At 33.9% G+C, this 27789-nt stretch overlaps 3 protein-coding genes across 7 annotated transcripts; 2 read left to right on the top strand and 1 right to left on the bottom strand.

Annotated features, from left to right (window-relative positions):
- Window positions 1-1886: 1886 nt before the first annotated feature.
- On the bottom strand, window positions 1887-6595 carry LOC146924572 (ABSCISIC ACID-INSENSITIVE 5-like protein 2). 2 transcript variants are annotated; one of them, XM_085710666.1, is made up of 4 exons: window positions 6346-6595; window positions 5046-6130; window positions 4851-4922; window positions 1887-2396 (listed from the first exon to the last, which is right to left on the bottom strand). In XM_085710666.1, the coding sequence occupies exons 2-4, from the start codon at window positions 5700-5702 to the stop codon at window positions 2316-2318; spliced, it is 810 nt and encodes a 269-aa protein (XP_085566792.1). In that variant the 5' UTR covers window positions 5703-6130; window positions 6346-6595; the 3' UTR covers window positions 1887-2315. The 2 variants fall into 2 exon arrangements, with proteins under 2 accessions (XP_085566792.1, XP_085566791.1); XM_085710665.1 differs by having other exon boundaries at window positions 5046-5730.
- A 5774-nt stretch (window positions 6596-12369) lies between these two features.
- Window positions 12370-13472, top strand: LOC146924571 (uncharacterized). Its single transcript, XM_085711872.1, has 3 exons — window positions 12370-13023; window positions 13112-13258; window positions 13449-13472. The coding sequence occupies exons 1-3, from the start codon at window positions 12370-12372 to the stop codon at window positions 13470-13472; spliced, it is 825 nt and encodes a 274-aa protein (XP_085567998.1).
- A 2003-nt stretch (window positions 13473-15475) lies between these two features.
- On the top strand, window positions 15476-20280 carry LOC146924570 (UBP1-associated protein 2B-like). 4 transcript variants are annotated; one of them, XR_015010703.1, is made up of 3 exons: window positions 15476-17079; window positions 18923-19120; window positions 19616-20280. XR_015010703.1 is itself a non-coding variant. In XM_085710663.1 (2 exons), the coding sequence occupies exon 1, from the start codon at window positions 15580-15582 to the stop codon at window positions 17077-17079; it is 1500 nt and encodes a 499-aa protein (XP_085566789.1). In that variant the 5' UTR covers window positions 15476-15579; the 3' UTR covers window positions 18923-20280. The 4 variants fall into 4 exon arrangements, 3 of the variants coding, with proteins under 3 accessions (XP_085566789.1, XP_085566790.1, XP_085566788.1); XM_085710663.1 differs by having other exon boundaries at window positions 18923-20280; XM_085710664.1 differs by lacking the exons at window positions 18923-19120; window positions 19616-20280 and adding an exon at window positions 17909-18249 and having other exon boundaries at window positions 15476-17071.
- The last annotated feature ends 7509 nt before the right edge of the window (window positions 20281-27789 follow it).

Below are 27789 nucleotides of genomic sequence, written 5' to 3'. Positions count from 1 at the left end.
AGCTTCAGCGACATATATATCAATTCCAATGAGATGAGATTCTTCAAATTATTGCATCATAAACACCATAAAGAAATTAGTGTCATAATCTGTAGTGTAAAAAACCAAATAAAATAGACAATCAAAATATCAATTTTACATCAATAGATATGTCATAAAATGGTCAAAAGACACATAGATGTGATTTTGCATAAATTCAATCAAATTCTTTAAGAACAATTCAAGACATAACATACTTCCTCAAGAAAAAATATGACGATATGATCCCTCACTACCCTGTCCAGAAAAAATAACAGACAAATTAAAAATAAAAAAACATCATATGTGTATTTTTGAGTGAGAGATGAGAGAAATGAACAATAACCTTCACTTGTGCGGTTGTGCTCTTGTCTCCAGCAATCCTTTACCCTCGTCGCTGCTAGTGCATGGAAAGAGACATGCTGAAATCGAGCGAAGAATGGAGCTTCTATTGCCGGAGCAGACACCATGCAAGCGGCGAAGGGTGTGCTACGGAGGTTTAAAATCCAGAATAGCATCGGTGTTAGATGAAAGGAGAGAAGAATAAAGCATAAGATCATTGTACACTATTGTTGGTGGAATAGGATGACAGAAAATTGAAATAGGAATAGGTGGGGTGGGAAATTGGAAGGGAATAGGAAACGTAACAACATTAAATTCATATAGAAGATTTTGATGGTTTATAGTTAAGCAAATGTAGTTAATGCAGAGTAAGTTGGAGGAAATGGAGGAAATTTGAATTTCAAATTTGAAAGAGGGAGGCGCCAGATTTTTAGGGTTAGGGGTTTGGAATTTCAAAGAGGGAGGCGCTAGATTTTTAGGCCCGGGGTGATTTACACATTTCGGTATATATATCGGAATGTGTAAAAACAGTCCAGATGATGTAATCCAAATCCATCTATTGAAAGTTGAAATCAACGGATTCCTTCATTCTTCACTTCATCTCTTTTCTTTCATTTTCTTCAAATTTTTTAAGTTTTGTAGGAGTGTTTGTGGTGTCATGGTCACTGTTGACCGTTCATACGACCCCTGCAATTGCATTGCAGCTTATGCAGGGGTTATATAACGGTCAACAGAGACCCTTGACATCAAAGAAAGACACAAAAATTTCATATTGATTTTGTCCGGATTTTAAAATCCGGAAAGCATTAACAATCTGGTTCGGAAAATATAATCCAGACCAGGGGTATTTTTGAAATTTTTGCAGGGCGCGTGAGAAGGCAGCAGAGTGGGAAAAGTAACACTCTAATATTTTTTGGGGAACAATTGAGAAGTGAACCTAACGTGGTTCAAACACTTAACCTTCTATTTTCATTCATTAATTTAAAATCTATTAGATTGTTAGCATTCCTCTTTCTGTTAAATCATCTTCACCGTTAATTTCATATCGAACAACCAAAATCAACACTAGTTAACGGGTCTATTGTAAGCATATATTTGGTAGCATTGTGGTACGTTAAAATCATTGTGATCCACCTTTCTTTTTTAAAAGTTATACTACGTAACTTATATGAAATCATGATAGATCACCGTAATTCTGACATATCTATATACTAACTCATACACTAAATCCAAAAGAATCAACCATAGTTATTAATATAGGCACGTGAGAGATAATCTTTATTCTTATCTATAGTCAATTGGATGTAATAAAATCCTTTAAAAAAAAATTATCTTTCTATTATCAATAATTAATTCCATATCCAACTAGTTTATTCAAGAAGAAAGAGATTTGAATAATTAAAAAAGCGCTTTATTTATTCGCCAAGGGCATCAAAAATCTAAGGAGTCAACTTTTTACCAACTCGGTCGACATCCAACAATAACTAAGACTAATTTTGCTTTCGCTATTTAATTTTCTGGAAAAATTCTCTACACAGCACACCAACTTTTTCATAACTGAATCATGATGATTAACTATCTATTACAATCCTTCACTTTAAAAATCCTAATAAGACCTACTTAATTTCAGTTTCTTTGGAAGTTAATCGCCTTTTCAAGAACCAGACTCCCTAATAATCACCTCAGCTTACAAAGGCAATCTTAATTCTTACACAAACATACAACGCTTCCACCACGAGACTCAAATCTTTCCTGAAGCCTATGAACATCAAACCTTAGCTAATATGTACCCTTTAGTTAGTTAATATAGATATAGATTGAACAAGCTACTACTATAGCGAAAGCACACCAGGGGCAGCAACACCGTGCAATGAAGTTATGCTCTCCTTATCCAGGATACTTCAACATAAATTTGTGAATATGGGGAATGAGGAAACTTCACTGCTGGTCACTTGTCAGAAAAGGGCAGAACTTACTCTTCGAAGACGGTATTTAGGTTCAGGTGATGATTCAGGTTGTAGCCCCTGCTCAAACTCCTGTGCAAGGGAAAGAATACACAATATAATCAGGAACTTGCAATGATTAACAAATAATTCAGTTTTATAGTACTTAAATAATCTTCACTTGTTATTTATGCCTTTGAGAAACATGTACAAAACGATGCATCAATCATGATTGTAGTCAAAATATTAAACACAACAAGTTTGTTGCAAACTCTGTAAGAACAGAAGCACGGTAACACTTATATGAACGCAGATGATGACTCAGTGATACAGGACGAAATTGATGGAAAAAGGAAGTTATATTTCTTTCAAAACAAAGAGACATGTGGCAGTCCACAAGTAAAATCAATACTCCACAATGGTACTTAATATAGCAAAGGCGTAACTGCATATGAAATATATCGAGATTATCTACAAGGGTTTGTATGCAAATACACTGTAAAAGAAATGCTATCACGTGAGCAACTTTCCTAAGATCATATTACACAAAATGCAAACCTTATGCAACTCTACTTAAGTTCCAACAACAAGAGCCTAAACAACATACAGCGCTGACATTTCACTAGCTTGCAAAGCATTCATTTTTTACTATGGGTGCATCTGATATGCAAAAAACTGAAGGGCTGGATAACACAAAAGTCATTGTTCCATGTTTGATTTAAAAAATAGTCGTAAAACAAGATAAAACAAGAGATTAGATACAACGCAAAAACCCAAAGTTATTTTTTCTCAAGTTATGGGATAACGGGACTGCTTAAAGTCCCAACGGAAAACTACCTAAAAGACAAAAATAATCATTTTTATTGCCTACGTGATAAGTAATAATGGTATCCTCTCTCTCATCATTCACCAATGCTACTAAAAAATAAAGCATTTCACTGATATTTTACCATATTAGGATAACAGATGTCACTATCAATCATATTTCCGCGTCACTACCATAATAACTAATACATTGACAGTGAATAGTAAAAGAAAAACCATTTATGTTGATTGATTAGGCAAAAGACGAGTAGCAAAAAATCACCAAGATACGTTTGAAGTTTCATTTCAGATAATTGTTAGATCATTAGTTAAAAACAATTCTTTTCTTTCAACAAGCCTTTTCAATGCAGCTTATCCAAATTGAATGACAACTGAAATACACTAGAATTAAGTATCTAACGGCTTAAAATGTTTAAACTTGTCTTTATAAATTAGTTTATCATAGAAAGAGAAAAAAAAACAACTCAAAAGTTGAGATGCACTACATTTGTGAAACAACTGTGGAGGACCTTGATCCATGGACAACCATCATGGAAATTTCCAGGGATAGATTATTGATTTTGATAATATAAAGAAAACAAAGATCCCTACAAAACGAAGGCGTGCATAAAGGATACAAATCATGATTGTAGAACATGAAACCTCAAAACTCATCATGAATGAAAACCATTGGTTAAGACAAACATGTCCAGGCTATAAAGTAAAATTGGTCCTTTATAGAATACAGTACAAGACTCGAAGGATCAAATCATAAGGTGCCCTACTAAATGCTACTAACATACAGTAAAGCATAACATTAGAACATATCATAAACATATAATGTACAAAAACAAATGAAGAAAGATGATTCATTCAGTAATGCGAAATACATAATAATGGAAACAAGCAAAAATTTGTCAATGTATTTTAGTGCCAGGAAAAAAAGGAATACTTGGCAAATATCATATTATTCACTACAACGTATACAGAAAAGGGATTTGTTTGTGTATAAATGAAGTGAAATTTACAACACAAACACATGATTTTTACAGGCCTTATATAGAACGGTTTAGAATCAACATTGTGAAGCTTAAAAAAGTTCATTCATACTTCTTAAATTGCTGCTTGGAATTTTTTCTCTGTTTCTGCTGTTCATGGTAAAAAGTTAACATACTCACTTAGCAGGGTATAAAAGCAACATCTTGCCTAGCACATGGAGTGTACCTCTAAACTTGGAGTGGTTCTTTGCTTCACTCTGTCACTCAGTCCATGTTTGAGAAGGTCTGAAGGAATTGGCCTTTCTGTTTTATTCCTAGTAGGACTGAGGTCTGAAGGAAATTCCTTCAGAAACACTTATATGAACTAAAAATAAAACCTTGGAGGAATTTCCTAGTTTCCTTACCTTTAGTTTTATTTTTATTATGTTTTACTGTTGCGATTTTTTTTCATTTATTAAGAATATTTCATCCTCACATCCAATGAATCGAGTTCACATCTTTTTATTAGTAATTCTTTTCCAATAAATAGAATATACCTCACACTGTGATTCTGATTTCTTAATGTCGGTGAGACATTAATCATTCATACACATGAATGAGAAAGTACTCGTACGACAGACAAACTAGCTTGAGCTACAAAATAACAGAGCTTCTACGAAAAGATAACTTAACGGTCTCTAGACACACTCATAAACTCAACAAACAGCAAACACTAAGTGGGGGAAAAATGAATGAGATCTTGCACCTTCTCTTTCTTGAGCTGCATATTTTGCTGTTCTAGCAGAGTAACCTTGGTAACCAGTTCATTATGGTAAGCCTGCACCATCAAACATTTATAAGTCACAAAGCAAATATATTCCAACTAAGGAAAATGATGAATAAACCGATACAATCAATTTATTTAAAGCTTATTACTTTACATAACGCATAAAGGCCAAACCTGTTTTCTTGCACGTGAACGCGCGGCAGATTCCCTATTCTTGATTTTCCTTCTCAGCCTCCTTTCCAAAGCCTTCTCATATGCATCCGGAGCATCCCTTTTGCGACCTGATTTTGCATCCGACAAACTACTAATTGAAGAAGAGGATACCAAGCTTGTTTTCGGTTGAAAGCTTTGAGGAATAGCGGTATCCATTGCATCCAACCCCACCGTCGGACTAATAGAAGCTCCAGCAAAAAGCCCTGCTTGCACTAAAAAATCTTCCAAAGTCGTACCACCGAGACCCATTTCCCTATCCTCAACTTTCACATCGTCTCCATATTGTTTCTTCTGACCTAGCTGGATTTCTCTCCATACATCATCCACCGTCTTCCCACTCAAAGCACGAGCCAACGTCATACTAGCCTGCCGTTGAAGAGAAGACGATGACGAAACCTGCTCACTCTCCATCCCTACAACCTTATTTCCTTCAGCAGTCCACACATTCTGAAGAAGCTCGTCAAGATTCATGCTCCCTAACGGCTTCCCCAAATCTCCTAGTAGACTATTAACCTCATCAAGAGTTAGACCATACCATGAATTTTGCTTAACTAACTGATTAGCCTGTAAATGAGACTGTTGCCCATTACTTTGAGAACCCATTGTTTGAATCCCCATTCAACTCACTTTCATTTCAACACAAAACCTGTCATCATCACAATCAGTGCTTTATCAAAATCATCACCAACCAAACCACAGAACCACAAGCCCTAGAACAACTTACTTTCCCAAAAAAAAAAAAAAACAAATCATTGACTAGATTATTTATTTTTTTTTTTTTTGTAAACTAAGTATCCGGCCCAAAGACCGACTAATCCGGGGGGGACCAATCCCGCCATCCACTAGCCGGGGCCAATAGAAGTCAGACCAACCCAACACATGAATAGGTTGCACCTAGGGGATTCGAACCTACGACCTACAGAGCACCGCGCTTCCAAGTCCAAAGTCTAGATTCTTCTATTTCTTAAACAAATTCGCATACTTTCTCCAACAAACCTAACACTCAATCCAACCTTATTGCAAGCCCCAATGTTGTGTTACATCAGCTGGGGCAAAAACATGACAAAAACTACTCACATTGAACAATTGAATGCAAATTTTCCATTTTTGTACACTTTTTTCCACAAAGTTTTAACCTTTTTAGGAAATACCACAAATCATGATCAACCCCATTAATCAAAATCATTCATTATATGGAAAAAATAAAAAATTACACAGAAATCCATGAAGATAAAAAAGAAGAGGAACGAGTAATTATTACCTGAAGGAGAAGAAATAGGATCTGAAACTCAACAATCTGAACAAGTTAGAGGAAGAAACCCATTAAAGTATGGATTTTTTTTTTGGTGGGGTGTCTTCAAATCAAACTCGAATTTCGAGCAAATCAAGTAGAAGAAAACACACAGAACAGAATAGGAACGTTGCAGCAAAATTTGAGTGTGTTGAATTCAGACAGAAATGTTTGATTTTGATGATTGTGTTGTTTGTTGTGTCTGATCAGAAATGAGATTAGTATTTTTCTATTATGAGAAATAATTTGGAAAAGTAGTACAATGTTGAAAGCGATGGTGTGCTTCTATTTGATTAAAATTAAAACAAGTTTATGATTTTATGAATTTTTCAAATTTTGTTTATTTTTCTAAAATATTTATGTAATTTTTTTGTCTCTAATTTTTATTTTATGTTGATTGATTGATATATACCCTTCAATTTTTTAATTAAATTTTGTAGGATACAAATAAGTTATTTAAATCATAATTTTTGTTAGGGGATGTTTTGAACAAGCGACACGTGATGTGATTCTCAATTACCCTTTCCACTTGTGGGATCCTAAATCTTTTAGGTTCAACAATATCTAATTAGATCGTTCGAGTTTTTTCTAAGTTGGTTTTTCAAAGTTGGAATTCTTCTAACCATTCAGGTCGGACAACTTTCACTAAGAAAGGTTGAATGACATAAAAGGAGTGCTCAAGCGTTAGAGTAAATAGGTGTTTGGTAATCTATACTTTCGGATATATAAACTCGTAGATTAGATGAATTTGTTATATTGTTAAGTGGAGGCATGTGTTTTGTCTTTTGTCGATGGTGCAACATGTTGTAAAGTTAATGTAGACTTGTAGGAGCTGTTAAGAATTAAGGAGGCCCAAGTTTTTCAAAGATCCCAAGTTTTGCAAATTCCAAATTCTTCCATTTAAGTGTGAAGCAGCGTGGTAGAAAGAATTATATTCTCGCTTTGAATGTCGACAAGAGGTGGGTAAAAGGAGGTAGTGGGGGTTCGCGAGGAGGTTGTGTGGTATTTTGCAAGGTTTGGTTGCTGTTATAAATCCGAAAGAGAATGAAATTTATCCGATCCTTTTGGTGTTGGAGAGTTGGAGAATGTTGTGATTTCAAATGATACGAATAAGAGCCCATGTCTGGAAGATTTCAATTTATCCTTCTTTAAAAGATTTTAGCCTCATCTTAAAGGTGATGCCATAATCATGTCCCAACAGTTTCATCTTAATGCTACCTTGCCTCGTGGTTTCTCTTCCTTTTTTGTGACCTTGATCCCAAAGGTTGCCTAAACTCAAAAGTTGAGTGTTTTTAGACCCGACTATTTGTTGTGGTCTCTTATGAATTGTGGCTAGATTTTGGCCAATAGATTGGTGGTGTGATGGATAAGTTAATATCTCGTGATCAGTCGGATTTTATCAAATGTATGCTTTTAGTTGATGGTGTGGTTGTTGTGAATGAGATAGTTGACTTGATAAGGAATTCCAAGAAGGATTACCTCCTTTTTAAGATTGATTTCCAGAAGGCCTATGACTTGATGAGTTGATGATGTGTATTTGTGTGTGTGTGTGTGTGTGTCTATATTAGTTTTAAAGCATTTAATTTTTAGTGGAAAAGGACCTTAATAATTTAGAGTTCGACCGAGAAGTAATAAAAACCCATAACCACTTACTCTTGATGTTTTGTAAATGATTATGGATCTGAAAAAATTTGAAACAAGGAAATAATAAATACATCAAGTAATAAAAAAAAAAGTCTAAACATGGGAAAGGGATACTGATGAGTCATGGATTAGTCTAATTTAATGCATTATTTAGTTTAGTTTTATTAAAGATTTAGTTTTATTTTATTGCATTTTATTTCCTTTTAGAATATTTTACTTTAAATTGCTTTTTATTTTATTTTAGGAACGAATATATGGTGGAAGGTGTCTTGGAGCAAAAGAAAGAGGACTGGAGCAAATACGGTGCGAAAATACGAAGATACGGGACAAAAATATGTTCCCACATAGTCAGAAGCTTGGCACGGCCCGTGCCAACATGTGGCACGGCCGTGCTCGATCCCATGAACCACTTTTGCTGCTTTTCTTCAAGCCCAAGTTATCCTGTTGCAGCTTTACCATTTTATCCTTTTAGTTGCTTAGTTTCTAAGTCAATTGTAAAGCTATAAATAAAGTAGCTCTCCACCATAAACATTCAACTTTTACTTTTGCTTAGAATATTTCTATTTTCAATAAAAGTCTTTTATTACTTTCTTTCTTTCTCGCAATTTACTTGACTGTTATTTTCTCTCTTCTTCCCCCATGTCTACGATGAACATGAGTGAGTAGACTTCTTTGTCTTGGGATTGTTGGGAAGTCTAATGACATAATCCTAAACAAACCAAGCTTAAACCCTAATTTTATGTAACCCTAATTTCTAATCTAGATTCACCGTCTTAACATGGATTAACAATTATCAAACTGTGGAAGCGAAAGCGAAGGGTTTGATAATCGTTAATCCATCATCCCAAACATCAATTCATAAAGCGATAGCGGAGCTTTGATGTTGGAACAAGTGAATTTAGACAATAATTGCAAAACAGTGAAATAGTCTTTGCAATTATTGAGACACAAGTAGTTTCAATCCTATATGCATCTTCTAGTAATCAAGTCAGCGAAATAGGCTTGGTTACTAGAAGTAAACTCTCACCGGACTTTCATCGGAAAGGTGAGGGGCTAAGGGAAACCGGTCTTTAGAAATTAAGGTGTAAACCATGAAATTAGATGTTTAAGTCTTGTCTAGTGAAGGGTTTGTTATTATGGCAAACCAATGATCCCAAGGCTCTTTATTATTATTATTGTTAATTACTTTCAGCAATCAAACCTCCTTTTACTAAACTTTCTCTCCTCTAATCATTCTTTAAAAAGTTAATTAAATTGAACAACTCCCTAGCGGAACGATACTCTACTTACTACTATTACTTCGATAGGCCGTGCACTTGCGGTTTGGCCCTATCAGATACACGAGAAGGAGGTCCTAATGTTTCTCTTTTGTCCTTCTCTTCCCTCGAATCTTCAATGTAGTGATCAACATCATTGGCACCACTTACTAGATGCATGTTACTAACGGCACTGTCTACGGTGGGAGACCTTGATAGGTCTCCTACCGTGCATGACCTTTCAAAGCCGTTAGATTGATCAGCCACACCATAAACCAAATACACTTGATTATTTTTGTTTTATCTCCCTCTTATTGACTTCCATCAATGATGACAAACACCCAAACCCCTCTATTCATTCTTCTTCTGGTTATTTCACTCTCCATTTGCTTATTCCTCATAAAATCAACACTTCTTTTATGCAAAACAACAATTTAAATGCCGTTTTTTTGCTTCAGTCTAATTGTAAAAAAAAAAAAAATATTACTTCAATCTTACTCAACCAATTGTTCATGTGTTTCTCATAAATTTAATTCCCAGATTTAGCATAAACTTAAAAAAGATTTTGTAAATCTACCTTTTGAAAAGATTTTAGAGAAACCCAGTAAATAAAATATTAAAATTTCATTTATATCCAAGATTATAGAACAAAACTTGAATGTTTAAGGAGGAAAAACAGGTAAACTTGAAGCGGGTGTGGTTACCGTTCAGGGCATCCTCCTTCAGGTTTTGGTAGAGGTTACAACTTTGGTTTTGGTAAACTTAATGTAGTGATGAGCTTGAATCATGCATATCTCAGATCTCAGTTGTTGGTGAGGAAGAAGGCTCCGTAAGAGGAGAGAACCGGGAAAAAAGGAATGAAATAAAAAATATTAGGTGTTGTCAGTATATGCTAACTATCATAGGGATTCATAATCCAACGGCTGACTCTTATTCACTTTGCAAAAAAAAAAAAAAAAGAGGTCTCTCACAGGTGGGAGACCTATACATGTCATGAACCGGAGACAAAGCCGTTACTAATAGGATAGACATGTTTCATACACTACATTCTGAATTTTCAAAATAAGATCTAAAAAGTTCCAAGATTGATAAAACATTCTTTTTTCAACAAGTCTCTTGCTGGTTCAAGATATACCTCAACACTAGCCAATTTTGTAGTAAAAAACAAAAAGTAACTTTAACTTCTTTTTTTGAAGAAAAAAAGTAAATATAAAAGTAGTTTTTGGGAACAAATGAATTTTGGCACCAGACATAGCACCAACATTTTCCTTTATTTTTGATGTTGCCTTTCTTTCAAGTCCTAAGCATGATCATATTTGTTGATTTTAGTTGTTGGATCAACATTTGTGGGATCACATGAAACATTTAGCTAGCTGCTTGATTCTCATGTGTTACCTTGCAAGCAAAAAATCTCTCCACCAACAGTACAAGCATCCTTTTAAGATAAACCCCTTGTTGGGATTGTGAAGATCAACTAAAGGCACGAAAGAAGGAAAACCCAAGTTCTTCAGACTTGCATTGAAATCATTATCCATTTATGGCCAATTCATGTGTCAATTCAAGAGTCAATTCAGTTGTGTTAATTACATACATAAATTAATAAATTAAATACACTTACATTCTTTTTTTTTAGAGATAAATACACTTACATTCTATACACATAGCAGTATTGCACTGCAATTTCGTATGAAAAAATCTACAAAAAAGTGAACAACACATGAAAATAAGATATTTGGCCATCTTTCAAAATAAAAAAAGATATTTGACCAATCATATTCTCAGACCGGTGACCATATATTGAAAATTAGATGGTTAGTATTTGGGAAGAGTTAATTGGTGTTAAATGTTGTTCAAGCATCTTTTTTTCTTGACGAAAGTTATTCTTGCATTTCTTGTGAGACCCCTTCTTAACAGTCAACAAAAATTTAATTTTTTTTTTAAGGAACAACAAAAATTTAAATGAATTGATATTGCACAATTTAAGTCATATATAATGATTGAAATATTTAAATATTCGAAACATTTTTGAAAGCATTAAAAAAGGGCTCACGTATTGGCACTTTGGCAGTTTGCAATGAGGGTAAGAATATAACACCTTGTGTGATTGTCATGTTGGTCTAGATGAATGTAAGTCATATATAACATCTTTTGTGTTATATTTTAAGAGGTTAAAAATGAAAACAAGTGATAAATTCTACATGGAAAAAGTCAATTTTTAAAATTTTAAAGTGTTGCATGCATTATTTTTAAGATAAAGGTTTTTTTTTTTAATTTCTTATCAAATGTCTTTATCTTTAAGGTATTTGTTAACATTTTTCTTTATTTTATTTTGACATTTTTCTTTATTTTATTTGAGTAATAATATTTTGACATCCATTTGATGACAACTTTGTTGACAACCTTGTTTTTCTCACTTCTTATTGGTCAAAAACAATGGAGAGAGAAAAAGGAAGAGAAAAGATAACAACATCATGTGAGTATGAGTGAGAAAGTTGTCCAAAAATTGTCAAAAAATGATTGTCAAAATATCATTTCTCATTTTATTTTCTCTTCGTGGGACCCTTATGCTAGTAGTAGTTGTTAGATGTTTGCATATTTAGACATCGGTGTATTTTAACTAGAGATGTGTAATAGTCACTTTATAACATCTAATTCATTAGGAATGAGATTAATTTATTTTACTACACTAATCAATTAGGCTCTGTTTGGTAAAAATAGCGGATAGCTTATAAGCTAGTTGATAGGTTATAGCTGATAGCTGATGACTGATAGCTTATTGTTGATAACTAATGACTGATAGCTGATAAGCTAATTAAAGTGTTTGGTAAAAATAGCGGTTCAACTAGCTTATAAATGTAAAATGACATAAAAGGGTATCTTAATTGAAAGGAAGGGTAAAATGTAAAATGACATAAAATTTCATAATTTAATTTTATTTATTTTTAAAAGGAAGTAATTTAAATTTATTAATTTACTATATCTATATTATAAATTAAATTTTATTCATTAAAATTTTATTTTATATTTAGGTTCATTTGTTTATACTTTATAGAAAAATTAAACGTAACAATTGACAGGTAAATGGTGTCGGAGGATGTTGACTGATAAGGAGGGATTGTGGTATCGAGTTCTCAAAGCTAGGTATGGTGAGAGTGGGGGGCGGTTGCAAGAGGGGGGAAGAACCGACTCATTTTGGTGGAGGATGTTGAGTAGAGTGCGGGAGGGCGTTGGCGAGGGAGTCGGGAGGTGGTTTGATGAGAACACTACGCGGGTCCTTGGTAATGGTAGAGATACTTTGTTCTGGTACGATACGTGGGTGGGGGAAATACCTTTGAAAATAAAATTCCCCCGTCTGTTTGAGTTGGCGGTGAACAAGAAGTGTAGGGTGGAAGAGATGTGGAGGAAGGGGTGGGGAGATGGGGGAGAAGCGTGGGTGTGGCGTCGTCGTCTGTTGGCGTGGGAGGAGGAGAGTTTGAGGGAGTGTATAGCTTTACTTTATAACACTGTTTTGCAGGATGATGTTCCCGATAGATGGAGTTGGTTACCAGACCCTACCAGCAGCTATAATGTAAAAGGTGCTTACAGACTTTTAACCACCACAGGCGAACCGTTGGATAGAAGTCTTGTTGTAGATGTTTGGCACAAACAAATTCCTTCTAAGGTGTCTATGTTTGCGTGGCGTCTCTTTCGGAACCGTCTGCCTACCAAAGACAACTTGTTGCATAGGCACGTGATTTCCCCAGAGAACGTGACTTGTGTTTCAGGGTGCGGACATCCGGAAACAGCGAATCATTTGTTTGTGGATTGCATTTTTTTTTAGTTCTATTTGGTACCAGGTTTGGCAGTGGCTTGGTATCTATTCGGTGATGCATGATGATCTTCAACATTATTATAAACAGTTCACTAATATGGCAGGATTACCTAGAGTTACCCATGTTTTTCTTAGAATTATTTGGTTTGCTACTGTTTGGGTCTTATGGAAGGTGAGGAACAACTGTATTTTCCAAAATGCGGTTTTTTCTACGGATGGTTTGCTCGACAAAGTGAAACTCAATTCTTTTTTATGGCTGAAAGCAAATCAAGCAACATTTAATTATATTTATCATGATTGGTGGATGCATCCAATCCCTTGTATGGGTGCTCATCTGTAGCTATTGTTTTCTGTTTCGACAGGTGCCTATGTTTGTTAGCACCTAATTTGTGTATATACTTTTGGGTGGGTTTCTCTTTGCACACCTTGTGCGGGGTGATCCACTGTTGTTTATAATATATCATTTTAGTTTGTTCAAAAAAAAATATTTTTATTTTTTTGGTAGTGCATTATTTACCATTTACAATAATGGTCAGTTACGAGAACTTTTCTTTACTGCATGTTAAATAGACTTGAAACAGTACTTAAAAAACAAAATTGGTGTAAAGCAGTTTTTTTAGGAGGTGTATTTTTTTTTTTTTTTTGAGGGAAGGAGGTGTGTTTTTATTTAAAAAAAACTACAACGGAAGTTATATATGAGAAGAAAAAAAAAGGCGTAAGGCAAATAATTTTTATTTTTTGGAGGGAGCATACGGCAATTAGAGCAGTGAACAATTTATTAAAAAAAATATTTTCATTAACGAGGCATATTTGTTACTGATTGTATGCTAGCTTAAATTATAATATATGGTAAAGGGTAAAAATGGATTTTAGAAAAAAATAGTACGGGTAAAAGTGGAAGAAAAAACAATAAGCTAGAAGCTATAAGCTCAAATGCTACTTAGAATAGCTTCTGAAAAATAACCTATAAGCTCGTGAAATAAGCTATAAGCTCATGGAGAAAAAGTGTTACCAAGCAGGGCTTTAATGTATAAGTTTGTACTAGACACCCCCTTACAAAACAAAAGTTTGTACTATACAATCATCATGTTTTAACTCTACTAATTGATTAGGACTTCTCGTTAATTGATTAGTGTTTGGTATAATTTAAAAATAAAACATATTTTCCTCTTATTTTGGAAAAGCAAATACGAACCCTATCTTATACCACTCGTATGGTCAAAAATCATGTCCTATAAAATTTGCGTGCATTGGAGCTTAGAAATTATCTTGAAAAACCCTTTCGTAAGTGAGCACAAAACGAAACACGATGGTATCCATTTCGTAAGGGATGTGACGAGTATAACTACTTGGGAAAGATGGCGAAGTGATTGATCATGGTGTTATCTAGCCATCTTCCAAGATGACGGTACAATACCTAATGTGCATGTAAGCCCTACGTTGGCTTTGGATAGTTAAACCTAAACAAGTTTACATCATCTTTGCCATAGTTATTAGCAATAATGTAACATCATACATTTACTCGTTGCGTACCGATCCCACAACTGATTTTTTTTTAATTACCAAACTTAAGGAGATGAGTCACGACTGGACAGTAACGAAACGAGATGAGTAAGATGAAATAAAAAAGATAGATTTCTTGCGTTACTGAACAAATAAGAAGGATATAAGTCATGGATAAATTAAAAGAAGGAGGTGCCATGGGAGAGACGAGATGGAAAAGTGGCTATAGAGTTTTTTTTTTTTTTACTAAATCATATAGTCCGTGTAGAATGAGGGTTGCAGTTGAATTATTAAAAGAAAATTGTATTTAGTAATTGGGACTTCCCGTAAAAAAATAAAAATAAATTATTGATGTGTCTAATGATTATTGATGTATGTTAAAAATTGCGTGACTCTAACATTTTGCTTCTCATAAAACCCTAGCTACCTAACAAATGCATTCCCTTTAGGTAAAACAACTTTTTTATCCTTATCATATGCAAACACTCAACCAAAAACAATAAGACAAAAAAAGGACGATTATACAAATTACCCTAAAACATAAAAATCCAAAGAGAAACCACCTACCTACATAAAGTAAAGAAAACTTCAAACACTAACCCTAATAAAATATCTGCAAGATATATATATATATATATATTTTTTTGAAAGAATATCCGCAAGATATATAAAATGTACCAAAAGACAAAACAAATATATTATATAAAAAAGGAAGGATATTCTGAAAGAAAGAAAAAAACATAAATAAATCCAAAAGAAATACAGAAATAAATTGTTGAGTAACAAACCTAATTTCTCATGGGCCAATTTCTTCTTGTTATGTAAAAGCCCAGCCCAAAAGCATATAGTATTAATATATATAATAATTTTTCTCACCATCGTTCTCATCATTACAATCACTTTCTGTCTCTCTTCACATCATAGCCACTAATTTTCCCCTTTCTCTCTCTTTCACCAAACCCTAACCCTAATCTCGATTCAATCACCGCCATGGCCAAGAAACGAAAGCTTCGATCTTCTGACCCTGAACCCACCAAACAAGCCGAACCCGAACCCCAACAAGAAGTAGCCGAAGAAGAACCAACAACACAAGAAGAAGAAATCACACCGATTGAAGAAGATCAACCTCAAAACGAAGGAGAAGGTGAAGAAGAGCAAGAAGAGGAGGTTGCAGAAGAAGAAGAGGATGATCAACAAGGAGAAGACGAAACCCTAGAAAATCAACAACAAGAGGGTGGCGGTGAAGCTTCAAACAACGCTGCCGTGTCGGAGCAGACTGTGAAGGTGGAAGCTAACGGTGGTGGTGAGAACAATAACAACGAAGAACAAGAGGAAGATCTTGAATTGGAAGATGAGCCTGTTGAGAAGCTTCTAGAACCATTCACGAAGGAGCAATTACACGTGCTTGTGAAGCAAGCGGTTGAGAAGTATCCAGATCTGTCTGAGAATGTTCGTCAGCTGGCTGATGTGGACCCCGCTCACCGGAAAATCTTTGTTCATGGTCTTGGTTGGGATGCTACTGCTGAAACGCTAACCACCACGTTTTCGAAGTACGGTGAAATTGAAGATTGTAAGGCTGTGACTGATAAGAATTCTGGGAAATCGAAAGGTTATGCTTTTATTTTGTTTAAGCATCGGACTGGGTGTCGTCGGGCGTTAAAGCAGCCGCAGAAAGTGATTGGGAATAGGACTACATCGTGTCAATTGGCTTCGGCTGGACCTGTTCCGGCTCCTCCACCGAATGCGCCACCGGTGTCTGAGTATACTCAAAGGAAGATTTTTGTGAGTAATGTGAGTTCTGATATTGATCCTCAGAAGCTGCTTGAGTTTTTCAAGCAGTTTGGAGAGGTGGATGATGGTCCATTGGGGTTGGATAAGGCGACTGGGAAGCCAAAGGGTTTTGCGCTGTTTGTTTATAAGACGGTTGAGAGTGCTAAGAAGGCGTTGGAAGAGCCGAATAAGGTGTTCGAGGGGCATACTTTGTATTGTCAGAAGGCTGTTGATGGTCCTAAGGGTTACAACAAGGGGGGTCATTATCAGCAGCAGCAACATCATCATCAGCCGCATCATTCGCATCATCACCATCACGGTGGTGGTGGTGGTCACTACAATCCAAGGAAAGAAAAGAAGTATTCACATGGTGGTGGTGGCCCATCACACGGTGGTCACTTGATGGCTCCTACTGGTCCTGCTGGTGGTGGTTACAACGCCGGTGTGCCGGCTCAGGGATTGAATCCGGCTCTTGGACAGGCTTTGTCTGCTTTGCTTGCTAATCAAGGAGCTGGATTGGGACTTGGGAATTTGCTTGGAGGTCTTGGTGGTGCGCCGGTGAATCAAGCTGGTCCTCCTGCTGCTGCGTATGGTAATCAGGCTGCTATGGGATATGGCCAGCCTGGGTTGCAGCCACAATACCAGAATCCTCAGCTGGGTCAAGGTGGTGGTGTTAGACCTCATCCTGGTCCCGGTGGCGCTCCTTACATGGGTCACTAGGTGAGTTGCTGGTATTTTGTTTTTCCTTCATTCATTAGTGTTTATACTTTACACCAATTCATGTTATTTATATTAGAAATGTTTGTGAAGGGTTAGGTTGTTGCATGAGATTGTTGAACTTGTCTAGTTGGTTTTGGTTGTTTATATGTACTTGATGTGTAAAATCTTTAATTGTGTCGGGACTTTGTTGTGTATGCCAAGTGTATTTGCATTCATTTTACTTTATTTAAGCATGCTTTCCAACGAAAAAAGATCGTTGTATACTTTGTTGGTATCTCTTGTGTCTGTAATCAGTTTACTAAAACATGGCTCTGTTCCTTGTTTTGGTTATTAAGGCTACATTGTGCTCAACAGTTTAGTTTTTCATAGTATTCACACTGCATACACACCTTGGCTTTGTTCCTTGTTTTGGATGTTACAGCTACAATATGCACAACATTTTAGTCTTTTATTGAATTCATACTCTGCATACACACTCATTAAATTTTCATAATTATTTGGAATTTAATATTTACTTTTATTATGTTAGGATAAAAGAATGAACTTTAATTTCACAACTGTTAATTCTTTTTCTTTTGTGCTCTATTTTTATCAAGTTTCTGTATATACGTAAGTTCTTTGTGAGAGCATTCACAAGTTTGTGCACAACCCTTTTAACATCTATTGTCAAACCTTTTTTATTGAATAAACAACTTATAACTATGCTTGGAATTGTTTGAAACAACTACGGATCTTGAAAATCTATTTTGCAGCATCAGAGGTATGACTTTTGAGATATCACATTCTTTTTGAAATTAGTCTTTTTAAACTCTATGTATTCACTGTGCAGATACCCTCATAGATGCATCAAACATTTTGTTTTGGACTCTGCTGATTCTTCTGAAGTACCAGGCCCTATTCAAATGCATCTTTTAAATTTGTAATTTTAAATTACTATTTGGTTACTAAAGAACCGGATTCTGAAACCTGTATTTTCTTTCTATCGTAGAAGATTTTTGCCCGACTTTTTTTTAAATCATGTAGTACCTCTTGTTCCTTTGTGGAATCCGAGGAATGTTTTGAATGTTGGGGCAGAGAAAACTTTGTTACAATAATTTATATGTGTGCTGTAGACCTTATATTTATCTGGATTTCTAATTATGTTTTATCATTGTTGTTTAGCTTCATAAAGCATGACTTGGAAATGTGTAAGTTATGAATTTTACATGTCTCTTTCATTTGACTTTGATTTATGAGGATTGCCAGCTTTTTAACAAAGTATAATCAATGTTCTTATCTTAAAGAAAAGAATGCATCATGGGAGTTTTGTGGTTCTGGTTATTTTTTATGCTTATGGAATAAGCATATAGAGATTATATACATCTCAGCCCGTCTATCATTTGAATGTTTATTTCTTCTGGGTCTTTGAACGAACTCATTTCAATTACTTTTCTTACATTTTTGGGTTGTGGATTTAGAATGGATTGAGCATGATAATGAAAAAAGATTAAAAACTTTTTTCTTTACTCCTGTCTTTTGAAATCATTCCTCATTTTTCGTTGTTAAAAGCAACATCATATTATTCAACAACGACGAGCTTTGGAGTTTTAAATAAACCATTTTTCTTTCACCTTCCTCAATAGAGGTTTTGATCTTTACCATAAGGCATTTATCATTTTATACTCCCACCTTCACAAATCCAGCCCTCTTTTTTAGGTATTCAATGTCATGTGTTCCTAGTGCCTATTTTTTCCTTTCTGTTTTGCTTTAATAAGTGAAGCTATTATCTATGTAACTTTGTTTAGCAAGTGTTAGGATATCCTAACAGCATATCAATCACACCATATTTTATTTGCTTGCGAAGTTGGCTTGGCAGACACAGACACTTGCCGCATAACATGATAGAATCTGCTTGTAAATTATATCATCTGCATCCACTGATGGAGCTTGCATCCTGCTATTCACTTCCAAGGCTAAAAGTGGCCACACTTGGTGGGTGGTAATGCTCTCACTGCATGCAAGTGTACCCTGGTTTTGTCTACGTCTTTTGAGTTCATGATGGGTATGATCCTCTCTTTAACTATTGACTGTCTGGGAAAGTTCGGGAACTTGCCTTCTTTAACTTACAGAATCTCAATTGATTTTTAAAGATATTCTTCAACTGTCACCAAGTTGGGCTTACGAACTTCACAGAATTTCAGTTTTTTTGTTTTTTGACAGTCTTTTTGGAAGAAAACAAAATTGCTCGATTTATATCTTTTTGGCTTTGATGAAGTTGTTATCTGATAAATTGCGAGAGCCGAGTTTTTTTTTTATATAAAAAAAACTGATTGCAAAAAATAGTTATTTTCTTCTGAAATATAGATTCTACGTTTACCTTAAAAATATTATCTTTGTACAATGTCAAAATGGTTTTAAGCTGTACATAAGAAGGGTTAATATTTTATTCCGGTATCTATATTTGGGTCAAGTATCTATATTTGGGTCAGATAGAATGTATAATTTTCACCATATACAAACATTTTAAAATGCTGCTTACATTTTTATGTAAAAATAGAGATCATACATTAGGGATATTGATCAGACTGCTTGAGAAGGATTCCATCTTTGATGTGGCGGTTGGCCGACATGAAACTGAACCTAGACCTTCAACATTAAGAAGGTAATATTGGCTTCTCATATTTGATTAATCCACGAAGCTGACACAAAGATATGCTGCTGAAGATTACACAATCATTGTTTTGAATTTTGTATAGTAATTTCGGATTGGGTTCTTGGTTCTGCAGCTGTATATTAAATTTTGTAGTGTTAATACCAGAGAAATATAATGTTCACCAAAAAAGAAGGTTGATTGTGGTTTGGCTAACACCCTTTATGACATGCATAAACACAGCTATGCGGTCATAGTATCCCCATTTTGGTAGGGATACATATGCATCCCCAATTTTTTTTGGGTACAGAGCGTAATCCCAACTTTTCTTTGAAACAACTATTACTTTGTGCAATACTGTTGAGTACGCTAATCCCAAGCTTACAAGGTTAAACAGCAACTAGCAAACACAATACAACCAAGTTTTTGTTTTTGATTTTGATGAAGCAAGGTTATTTGTTTTTCCGTTCTCTTATGTTGCGGTTTAGTTGATATAACAATTTGGTGATGATATTAATATATCATCTTTGCCTTATGATCATAGATAATAATAAGTTGAAGAAGTCTTCAAATTCAATCTATCATGTATTGCGGTGTTTCAATTTTTTTTTGTTTCTTCTAATAATGTGACGGTCAATGAAATTTCCATCTGCTGTAAAGGTTTAGTAATATATTTATTATTATTATTATCTATGTTATTTTTGAAGAAATTTTATCTATATTATATCTCTTTTAGTTTTCAATAATTTTAACTATATATATTAAATTGAATATGAAAGTAGTATTTTGTGTACTATTAAATTCTATATTTATAATTTTTTCCGATTTTACCTTTTGCATAATTTTTTTATCAGCTTATCGTGTTTTGCAACCATTATTTTTATCGTTAAACGTGGATTGGTTGCATGTTTTTGAGTCAATTGATTCCGTCTTTAATTTCTCCAAATTCCCTCCATTCTTAATGTGAAATCGGATGGATAATTTATCGGGAGATTAGTCACTTTAATCCTTGAATAGAAAATGAGTCGTCACTTTAGTCCCTGAATACAGATAAATTACAAAATAGTCTCTGAATGTAAACTCTATTAGTCAATTTAGTTTTTGAATGCAGAATCCGTTAGTCAATTTTAGTCCCTGAATGTAGACGCCGTTAGTCAATTTAGTCCCTGAAATTGACCAACAGAGTCTACATTCAGGGACTGTTTTGCAATTTCTCTGCATTCAAGGACTAAAATGACAACTTCTTTCCTATTCAGGGACTAAAGTGACTAATTCCCTATAATTTATTACAAATTCACTCGGCTGAATAAGAGAAGAATTTGAAGCGTTGAATTAACCAATTGGATGAACAGTTTAAACATAATCGTTATTGCATTATTGCAAGCTAAAGGCCCGTGTTTGCCCATTTATAATTTATATTTTAATTTAATATAACATAAAATAATAGGGAAATATAAAATTAGTGCTCATCAAACATAACTGAGTAAAGGATGGAAGGAGGATTTACTCAACCAAACTGACACGAAATGTATTTCTTATGAACAATTGGGTAGACAGACTATCACTAAAGATGGTTGATGGTGGCAAATATTTGATTTGTGGATTGAAGTTCAACAGGATCACAATAGGGGAGAGCTTTCGTGGTAAGGATCTGGCACCCTCATACAACCGAATGAGACCACATATAAATCGAAAAATAAGCAATCAAGACCTAAAACCAAACAGATCACAATGAACTATAGTGAGTGCATCGTACACAGTTTAGGTAATGGGAATACATTTTTTTTTTTTTTTTTATCGAAATACAGAGGCAAACACTTTTAGAATAACGGTTTGATTTGATTTAAACAATGCACTAGGCACGTGGGTGACCACAAAGTCGTAGAAGAATATTGAGTTCTATTAATTAAATGAGTAATGATATTTTGACATCCATTTGATGACAACTTTGTTGACAACCTTGTTTTTCTCACTTCTTATTGGTCAAAAACAATGGAGAGAGAAAAAGGAAGAGAGAGGATAACAACATCATGTGAGTATGAGAGAGAAAGTTGTCCAAAAGTTGTCAAAAAATGGTTGTCAAAATATCATTTCTCTAATTAAATCCGTGACTGAACCAAGCCTAAAATGGCTTGAAACACAGTTTGATATCAAATTATTAAATTTTGCTTATAATCATAAATTAAAGGCTTAAATATGTCTTTAGTCCCTGCACTTTCATCAGATTTTGGCATTGGTCCCTGCACTTTTTTTTGTTTGGAATTGGTCCCTGCACTTTGTAAAAATATTGGTATTGGTTCATCTGTTAACTTTCTATTAAAAAAAACACAAAACTATTGGTATTGGTCCTTGTACTTTGTAAAAATATTGGTATTGGTCCCTGCACTTTGTAAAAATTTTGGTATTGGTGCCACGTGGCGTGAATTGATTGGGCCACGTGGCACTTCGTTAGTTTTGTGTTTTTTTTTTAGGCTAAAATGCACTTTTGGCCCCCTAAGTTTCGCAAAGTAGCGATTTTGGCCCCCTATTAAAAAAAACGACTTTTCAGCCCCCCAACTTCACCCCCTTTTGCAACTCGATGGCCCCCTTCAATTTTGACCCGGTCAAAGATCATGTGGCCAATAGATGGACGCCATGTGGCATTTAATTAATTAAAAAAATAAAAAAACAAAAAAGAATTAAAAATGAATTTTGGCCAATTAAAAAGGAATTAAAAAAAAGCCCTTCATTTTCACAAAAATTTCTCAAGAACACTCATGAATTGTTTTTTTCCAGAATCGAATATGAACATATAGCCAATCCAACCGATTACACCAATTCAATTTCCATCTTTCACATTTCCAGATCTAGCACCAAAAAATCATAAACAGTTCACAAGAACATTCCTCAAGAACATTCAACTCAATCGAATTCAACAACCTGCAAAACCGAACCAATTGGAACACCAATCGCCGCAAGCGTAATTGGCACCGGAGGATGAGGCGGTGAAGACATGACAGCAAAAAAGAAGATGATGAAGATGAAGCCGAACCTTTCTTCGACATAGAGCTCACTGTGCCCGGAGAAGATGAAGAAGAAGAAAAAGAGAAAGCCAACGAGTCTGATAGTGAATTCAGGTTTACGTTTTCTCCTTCCACCAATGATCCTAACCTCGTTCAATTAGAGCTGGATTCCTCTGAACCTAACTCCAAACCTCAGCTCACAACCTCTTTGTTGAAATCTGCTACCAAGTTCCGAGTTTTCATATCAGGTCTCAACAAATCAAAGGAAAAACTAGAGATAACAGCTCCAAAGGAAAAGGAAAAACTGGTTATAATAAAGCCTCTCAACAAGGTTAAACCTCTGTACATAAAAGTTTCTCGAAAATATGCTGAGAAGCGCAAGTTTTTTGGGCAAAAAGTATTTAAAATGGGTTTGATTTGATTCCATGTGGTTTTGAGAATAAGAGGATTGAAGAAGAGGATTCAAATGGGTTTGATTTGATCCAGTTTGGGTTTGATTTGATTCAGTGTGGGTTGATTTTTCGAATTGAAATGATGATGATGATGATATTGTTGTGTTGTGTTTTCGGTTGTGTTTGATGATGAAGAAGAAAATCATTGAATATCTTCTGGGTTGGTGACAAAGGGAAAGAGGAGAAAGCAGCCGCTGCTGCTGTGTTGAGACTTTTTCCTTTTTAATTCTTTTTTGTTTTTTAAATTCATTTTTAATTTTTTTTTAATTCTTTTTTGTTTTTTTATTTTTTTAATTAATTTAATGCCACGTGGCGTCAATCTATTGGCCACATGATCTTTGACCGGGTCAAAATTGAAGGGGGCCACCGAGTTGCAAAAGGGGGTGAAGTTGGGGGGCTGGAAAGTCGTTTTTTTTAATAGGGGGCCAAAATCGCTACTTTGCGAAACTTAGGGGGCCAAAAGTGCATTTTAGCCTTTTTTTTAACAGAAAGTTAAGAGAGGGACCAATACCAATATTTTTACAAAGTGCAGGGACCAATGCCAAACTAAAAAAAGTGCAGGGACCAATGCCAAAATCTGATGAAAGTGCAGGGACCAATGACACATTTAAACCTAAAGTAAATGAGTCTCTTGAGTTAATAGTTAAACTTGGTTTATATATGTCGTTGCAGCTTGGGGGTTCCTTGCGGCTTTAGAATGGATTGTGGTGTTGAGTTTCAATGAAGTTATTTTTGATGTATTCTAAGTTGGTTATAGACCAATTTAACCGCCGGTCTAAAGATAAAAGAGTGAATTACACTCCCCTCCCCTCAAAGATGTTTGAATTACACTCACCTCCCCTCTTATGTTAAAATATACACTTACCTCCCTTAAAAAATAAAATTTATACTCCCCTCCCTTACAAGATGCTTGAATTACAACCCCCCCCCCCCCAATAAATAAATATCCACTACACTTTAATCTATTTTAACATAAATAAATATTTTTATGATATATGTTAATTTTGAACCACCATTTAAGAAAAAATAATTAATTTCTTTATAATTTAAATGTCAATGATAATTAAATTTAATTATTTTGCTATTGATTTTATAATTTAGACTATAAAATTAACTTTTAAATAACCATGTTTTATTGTTTTTAGTAATTTTTCACATATTTTAATTTTATTTTGGGGGTTTCATATTTTATAATAGGGTTTAAAATTACATGTTAATGAAATTGTGAATAAAAAATAGCGAAAAATATGTATTCAATTTTTTATCATATTAAACTAGACCCGCAATACTATTTTTTTCTAAGTGTGTTAGATTTTTTTCTAGATTATTAAAAATAAAAAAATATATTGAGGGAGTAAAGTGTAGATTTTAACATAAGAGGGGAGATGAATGTAATTCAAGCTTCTTAGGGGAGGGGAATGAAAAAATTTCTAATATGTTTTGATTAACAGGGGAGGGGAGTGTATATTTTAACATAAGATAGGAGGAGAGCGTAATTCAAGTATCTTTGAAGGGAGGGGAGTGTAATTTACTCAAGATAAAATTGAAGTAGGTGTAATTCTTAGGTTTTTAATTGGTTTTTGTAAAGACTTTTTGAGATAAAGACTAGCATTGTTGCTCATTGTCTTACAAAGACGGTCATTCATATGTTAGTTTTCATATTTATTATGATATTTCAATGTGTATTGAACACTTAATATATATATATATATATATATATATATATATATATATATATATATATATATATTTGGCCGAGGTTTGAACCTCATATCTTGCATATATTATGCATTGTCCTTACCAACTGAGTTAAGTTAACGATGACGAACACTTGATATACAATTATATGGATTAGTTTTCTCTTGAAAAAAAAGGTACTCCCTCCGTTTCAAAATGAGTGCCGTTTTAGGTGTTTACACACATATTAATAAATGCAATGATTAAAAGAAAGAGAATGCTTATTTTATCAAATTATCCTTATTCACTATTGGTTAGTTTTAAAAGTAATACTTTGGAAGTAGTGTGCAGAGTATTAATTGGAGGGTACAATTGAAAAGAAAAAGTTATTATTGCATTGGAAACTGAAAGTGACATTCATTTTAAAACAATTTTTTTTGGCTACAACGACACTCATTTTTAAACGGATGGAGTATTACACTATCTAATTAATCAAACTTAATATGATCTTAAGTTGTTTATTTAAAATTGTGACCTCTTTACAGTCAATGCTCGTGCAACTATAGTGTGTGATGAAACATTATGTATAATATATCATTCAAGATCATGTACATAAATTTATAACAGACGTGAACTGGGAATGGAAGTTAGTTTCACAGTCCAAGTATTTTCAAACACAATTAACAAAAAAAAAATGTAAAACATTAAATTAAATTAAAAGACCTAGATTTAGTTTTTTTGAACTTTTACGTGTGGAGAAAACCTAATTTTTTTTACGTACTTGGAGAAAACTTCATTGAGAAGGCAGAACCAAAATTTGTGCTAAATAGGTTTATCAATGAAAATTAGTAATTGTTAAATGCAACAATACTTTTAAAATTTTCAATATTTAGTAAAAACAATGTCTACATAAGCTTACGATTGACATAGTATTATATAAAATGTGGTGATCATATAAATGTATTTAATCAATCGATACCTTGCAGTAAATTTTAGTTTGACACCAAATTCAAACCCTTCATTTCTTTTTGATCGCGCACCATATTATCAAGAAATCTTTGTGATCTAAGAAAATTGATCATTCTGTCTAGCTTGAATTATATGGCCCTAAGTTAATTTTTTTTTCATTGATATTTGAATTTAAAGTTGAAGAAAGACGTGTGTTGGTCGTCATAGTTTTTTTTTGTCTTTCAATTGATTTGATTCGAACTATTGAGCCGAATCGAAGTGTTTGTAAGCTTAAATAATAAGATAATAATTCATAGAAACTGGAAAAAAATAAAATAAGATAGTACCTACTAAGTAGAACAAATTTTAAGTTAGAAATCATGTTAAGTTCGATAAAATAATAAGATAATAATTTTTCGGGAGATCCCTTTATAATTTTTGGTCCCAAGAAAATCATAAATTAATAATTCATAGAAACTGAAAAAAAATATATTAAGAATACATTGAACACATTTGTTCCTCTTATTTACATTTACTGTACTTCAAAAGTCATTATTGATTTCCAATGCATATGAACACAGTAGTTACTAATTTATGTTGCGTCCCAAGGTTCGCTGCAACGTAATTCTAAGAGGCATAGACTAATTTGCCTTTTTGTTTGGTATGTACAGTATAATTACTTAAAAACTCTTTAAATTAATAATTATTAATTTATCGATAAATTAATAACTCTCTAAATTAATAAATTTCTCCGATCCTGACATTATTAATTTATAGAGTTTTAACTGTAGTAGTATTTTGGAGGAAATAATCAATACCATTGAAAATTTGAAGACGTAATTAAAGATCTATCTATCTATCTTTCTTTCTTCTATCTAAAGATAAACTTAAGTTATTCTTAAATTTGAATTTTGTCTACGTGACATCTGTAAAAAGCCTCATCTCTATACACTTAAATGATTCTGAGGCTTGAATAATGCTTATCTGTCACCTCTAAAAAACACCTTCTCGCATTTCTTATAGCTTCCCACCCTTTCTTATTCTATCTAAATCTAATATAATAATAATAATAATAATAATAATAATAATAATAATAATAATAATAATAGTAGTAGTAGTAGTGGTGATGCAAGTAACTTTCAGTTACAAAACTTCTTAATATCTTTGTAGTTATATTTAGCCTCCCTCCACCATATTAAGATTTAATTTGCCGTTATGCAAGTGATCCAGCTAACTCGAATATAATAATTTTACTTTTATTAACAGGTTTTGAAGTTAAAAGTCTATAACACAATAGATGTATATTTTTTTTTATCAATTCCACCGGTTGTCTTTTGCTCTTAATATAATAACGATCCTAATTGGGTTTTTCATCTTCAATTCATGCAAATTTTTGATGAATATAATATGTTAATATGTTATTGTAGTTTTGCTTTTCTTGGTTTGTTTGTCTGTATTTTTTATTTATTTGTGCATTGATCAGAATTTGGTTACATATCCAAAATGTGGTTGCTATAGAGAAAAATGGAAAATGTTCTTAACAGAGGTATGTGAAGTAAGGAAAAAAAGGTATGCCCATCCCCTGCTCTTATATAATAGCAATCTTGATTGGGTGTTTCATCTTCAATTCATGTAACTTTTTTCGAGAATATGCTTTTTTTCCTCAAAAACTCGATATCCGATATGAAAATTGACTAATTCAAAGGATTAGCCCCACCGTCCATTTGTAAGGCCCATTTGTGGTAAGGACTTTGTTTTTTTTGAATTTTGCTCTCCACCCAACACCTTTTGCTCGCACCCTACAGCCATGCCAAATTTACCCTTGCGCACGTTAACTCACGCTGCGCAAGTTAACTCACGCAGGTTATAAACCCAGCGTGAGTTAACTCACGCTAGGGAAAATGTGAATTTTCTCCATCTTATTCATTTGGCAGCTAGTAGTGCTTTATGTGTAATTGTTATATATGCTATACCATGCAGCAAGCAACCTTGTTCTATCCAC

Source organism: Medicago sativa, chromosome 5 (assembly GCF_051527215.1).
Source record: "Medicago sativa cultivar Bolivia chromosome 5, Bolivia_mono, whole genome shotgun sequence".
Classification (NCBI taxonomy): Eukaryota; Viridiplantae; Streptophyta; class Magnoliopsida; order Fabales; family Fabaceae; genus Medicago; species Medicago sativa.
This window is presented reverse-complemented; position numbering and strand designations above follow the sequence as displayed.

Bases quoted from the DNA above. Each gene is read 5' to 3' on its own strand.
- LOC146924572 (XM_085710666.1), bottom strand. From the start codon at position 5,702: ATGGGGATTCAAACAATGGGTTCTCAAAGTAATGGGCAACAGTCTCAT. The intron at 4,923-5,045 runs GTTTGGCCTTTA...TTGATGGTGCAG, and splicing joins GTTCACGTGCAAGAAAACAG to GCTTACCATAATGAACTGGT. The intron at 2,397-4,850 runs GTGCAAGATCTC...TCCCTTGCACAG, and splicing joins TGCAGCTCAAGAAAGAGAAG to GAGTTTGAGCAGGGGCTACA.
- LOC146924570 (XM_085710664.1), top strand. From the start codon at position 15,580: ATGGCCAAGAAACGAAAGCTTCGATCTTCTGACCCTGAACCCACCAAA. The intron at 17,072-17,908 runs GTCACTAGGTGA...TTCACTGTGCAG, and splicing joins CGGTGGCGCTCCTTACATGG to ATACCCTCATAGATGCATCA.
- LOC146924571 (XM_085711872.1), top strand. From the start codon at position 12,370: ATGTTGACTGATAAGGAGGGATTGTGGTATCGAGTTCTCAAAGCTAGG. The intron at 13,024-13,111 runs GTGACTTGTGTT...ATTTGGTACCAG, and splicing joins ACGTGATTTCCCCAGAGAAC to GTTTGGCAGTGGCTTGGTAT. The intron at 13,259-13,448 runs GTGAGGAACAAC...CTGTTTCGACAG, and splicing joins CTGTTTGGGTCTTATGGAAG to GTGCCTATGTTTGTTAGCAC.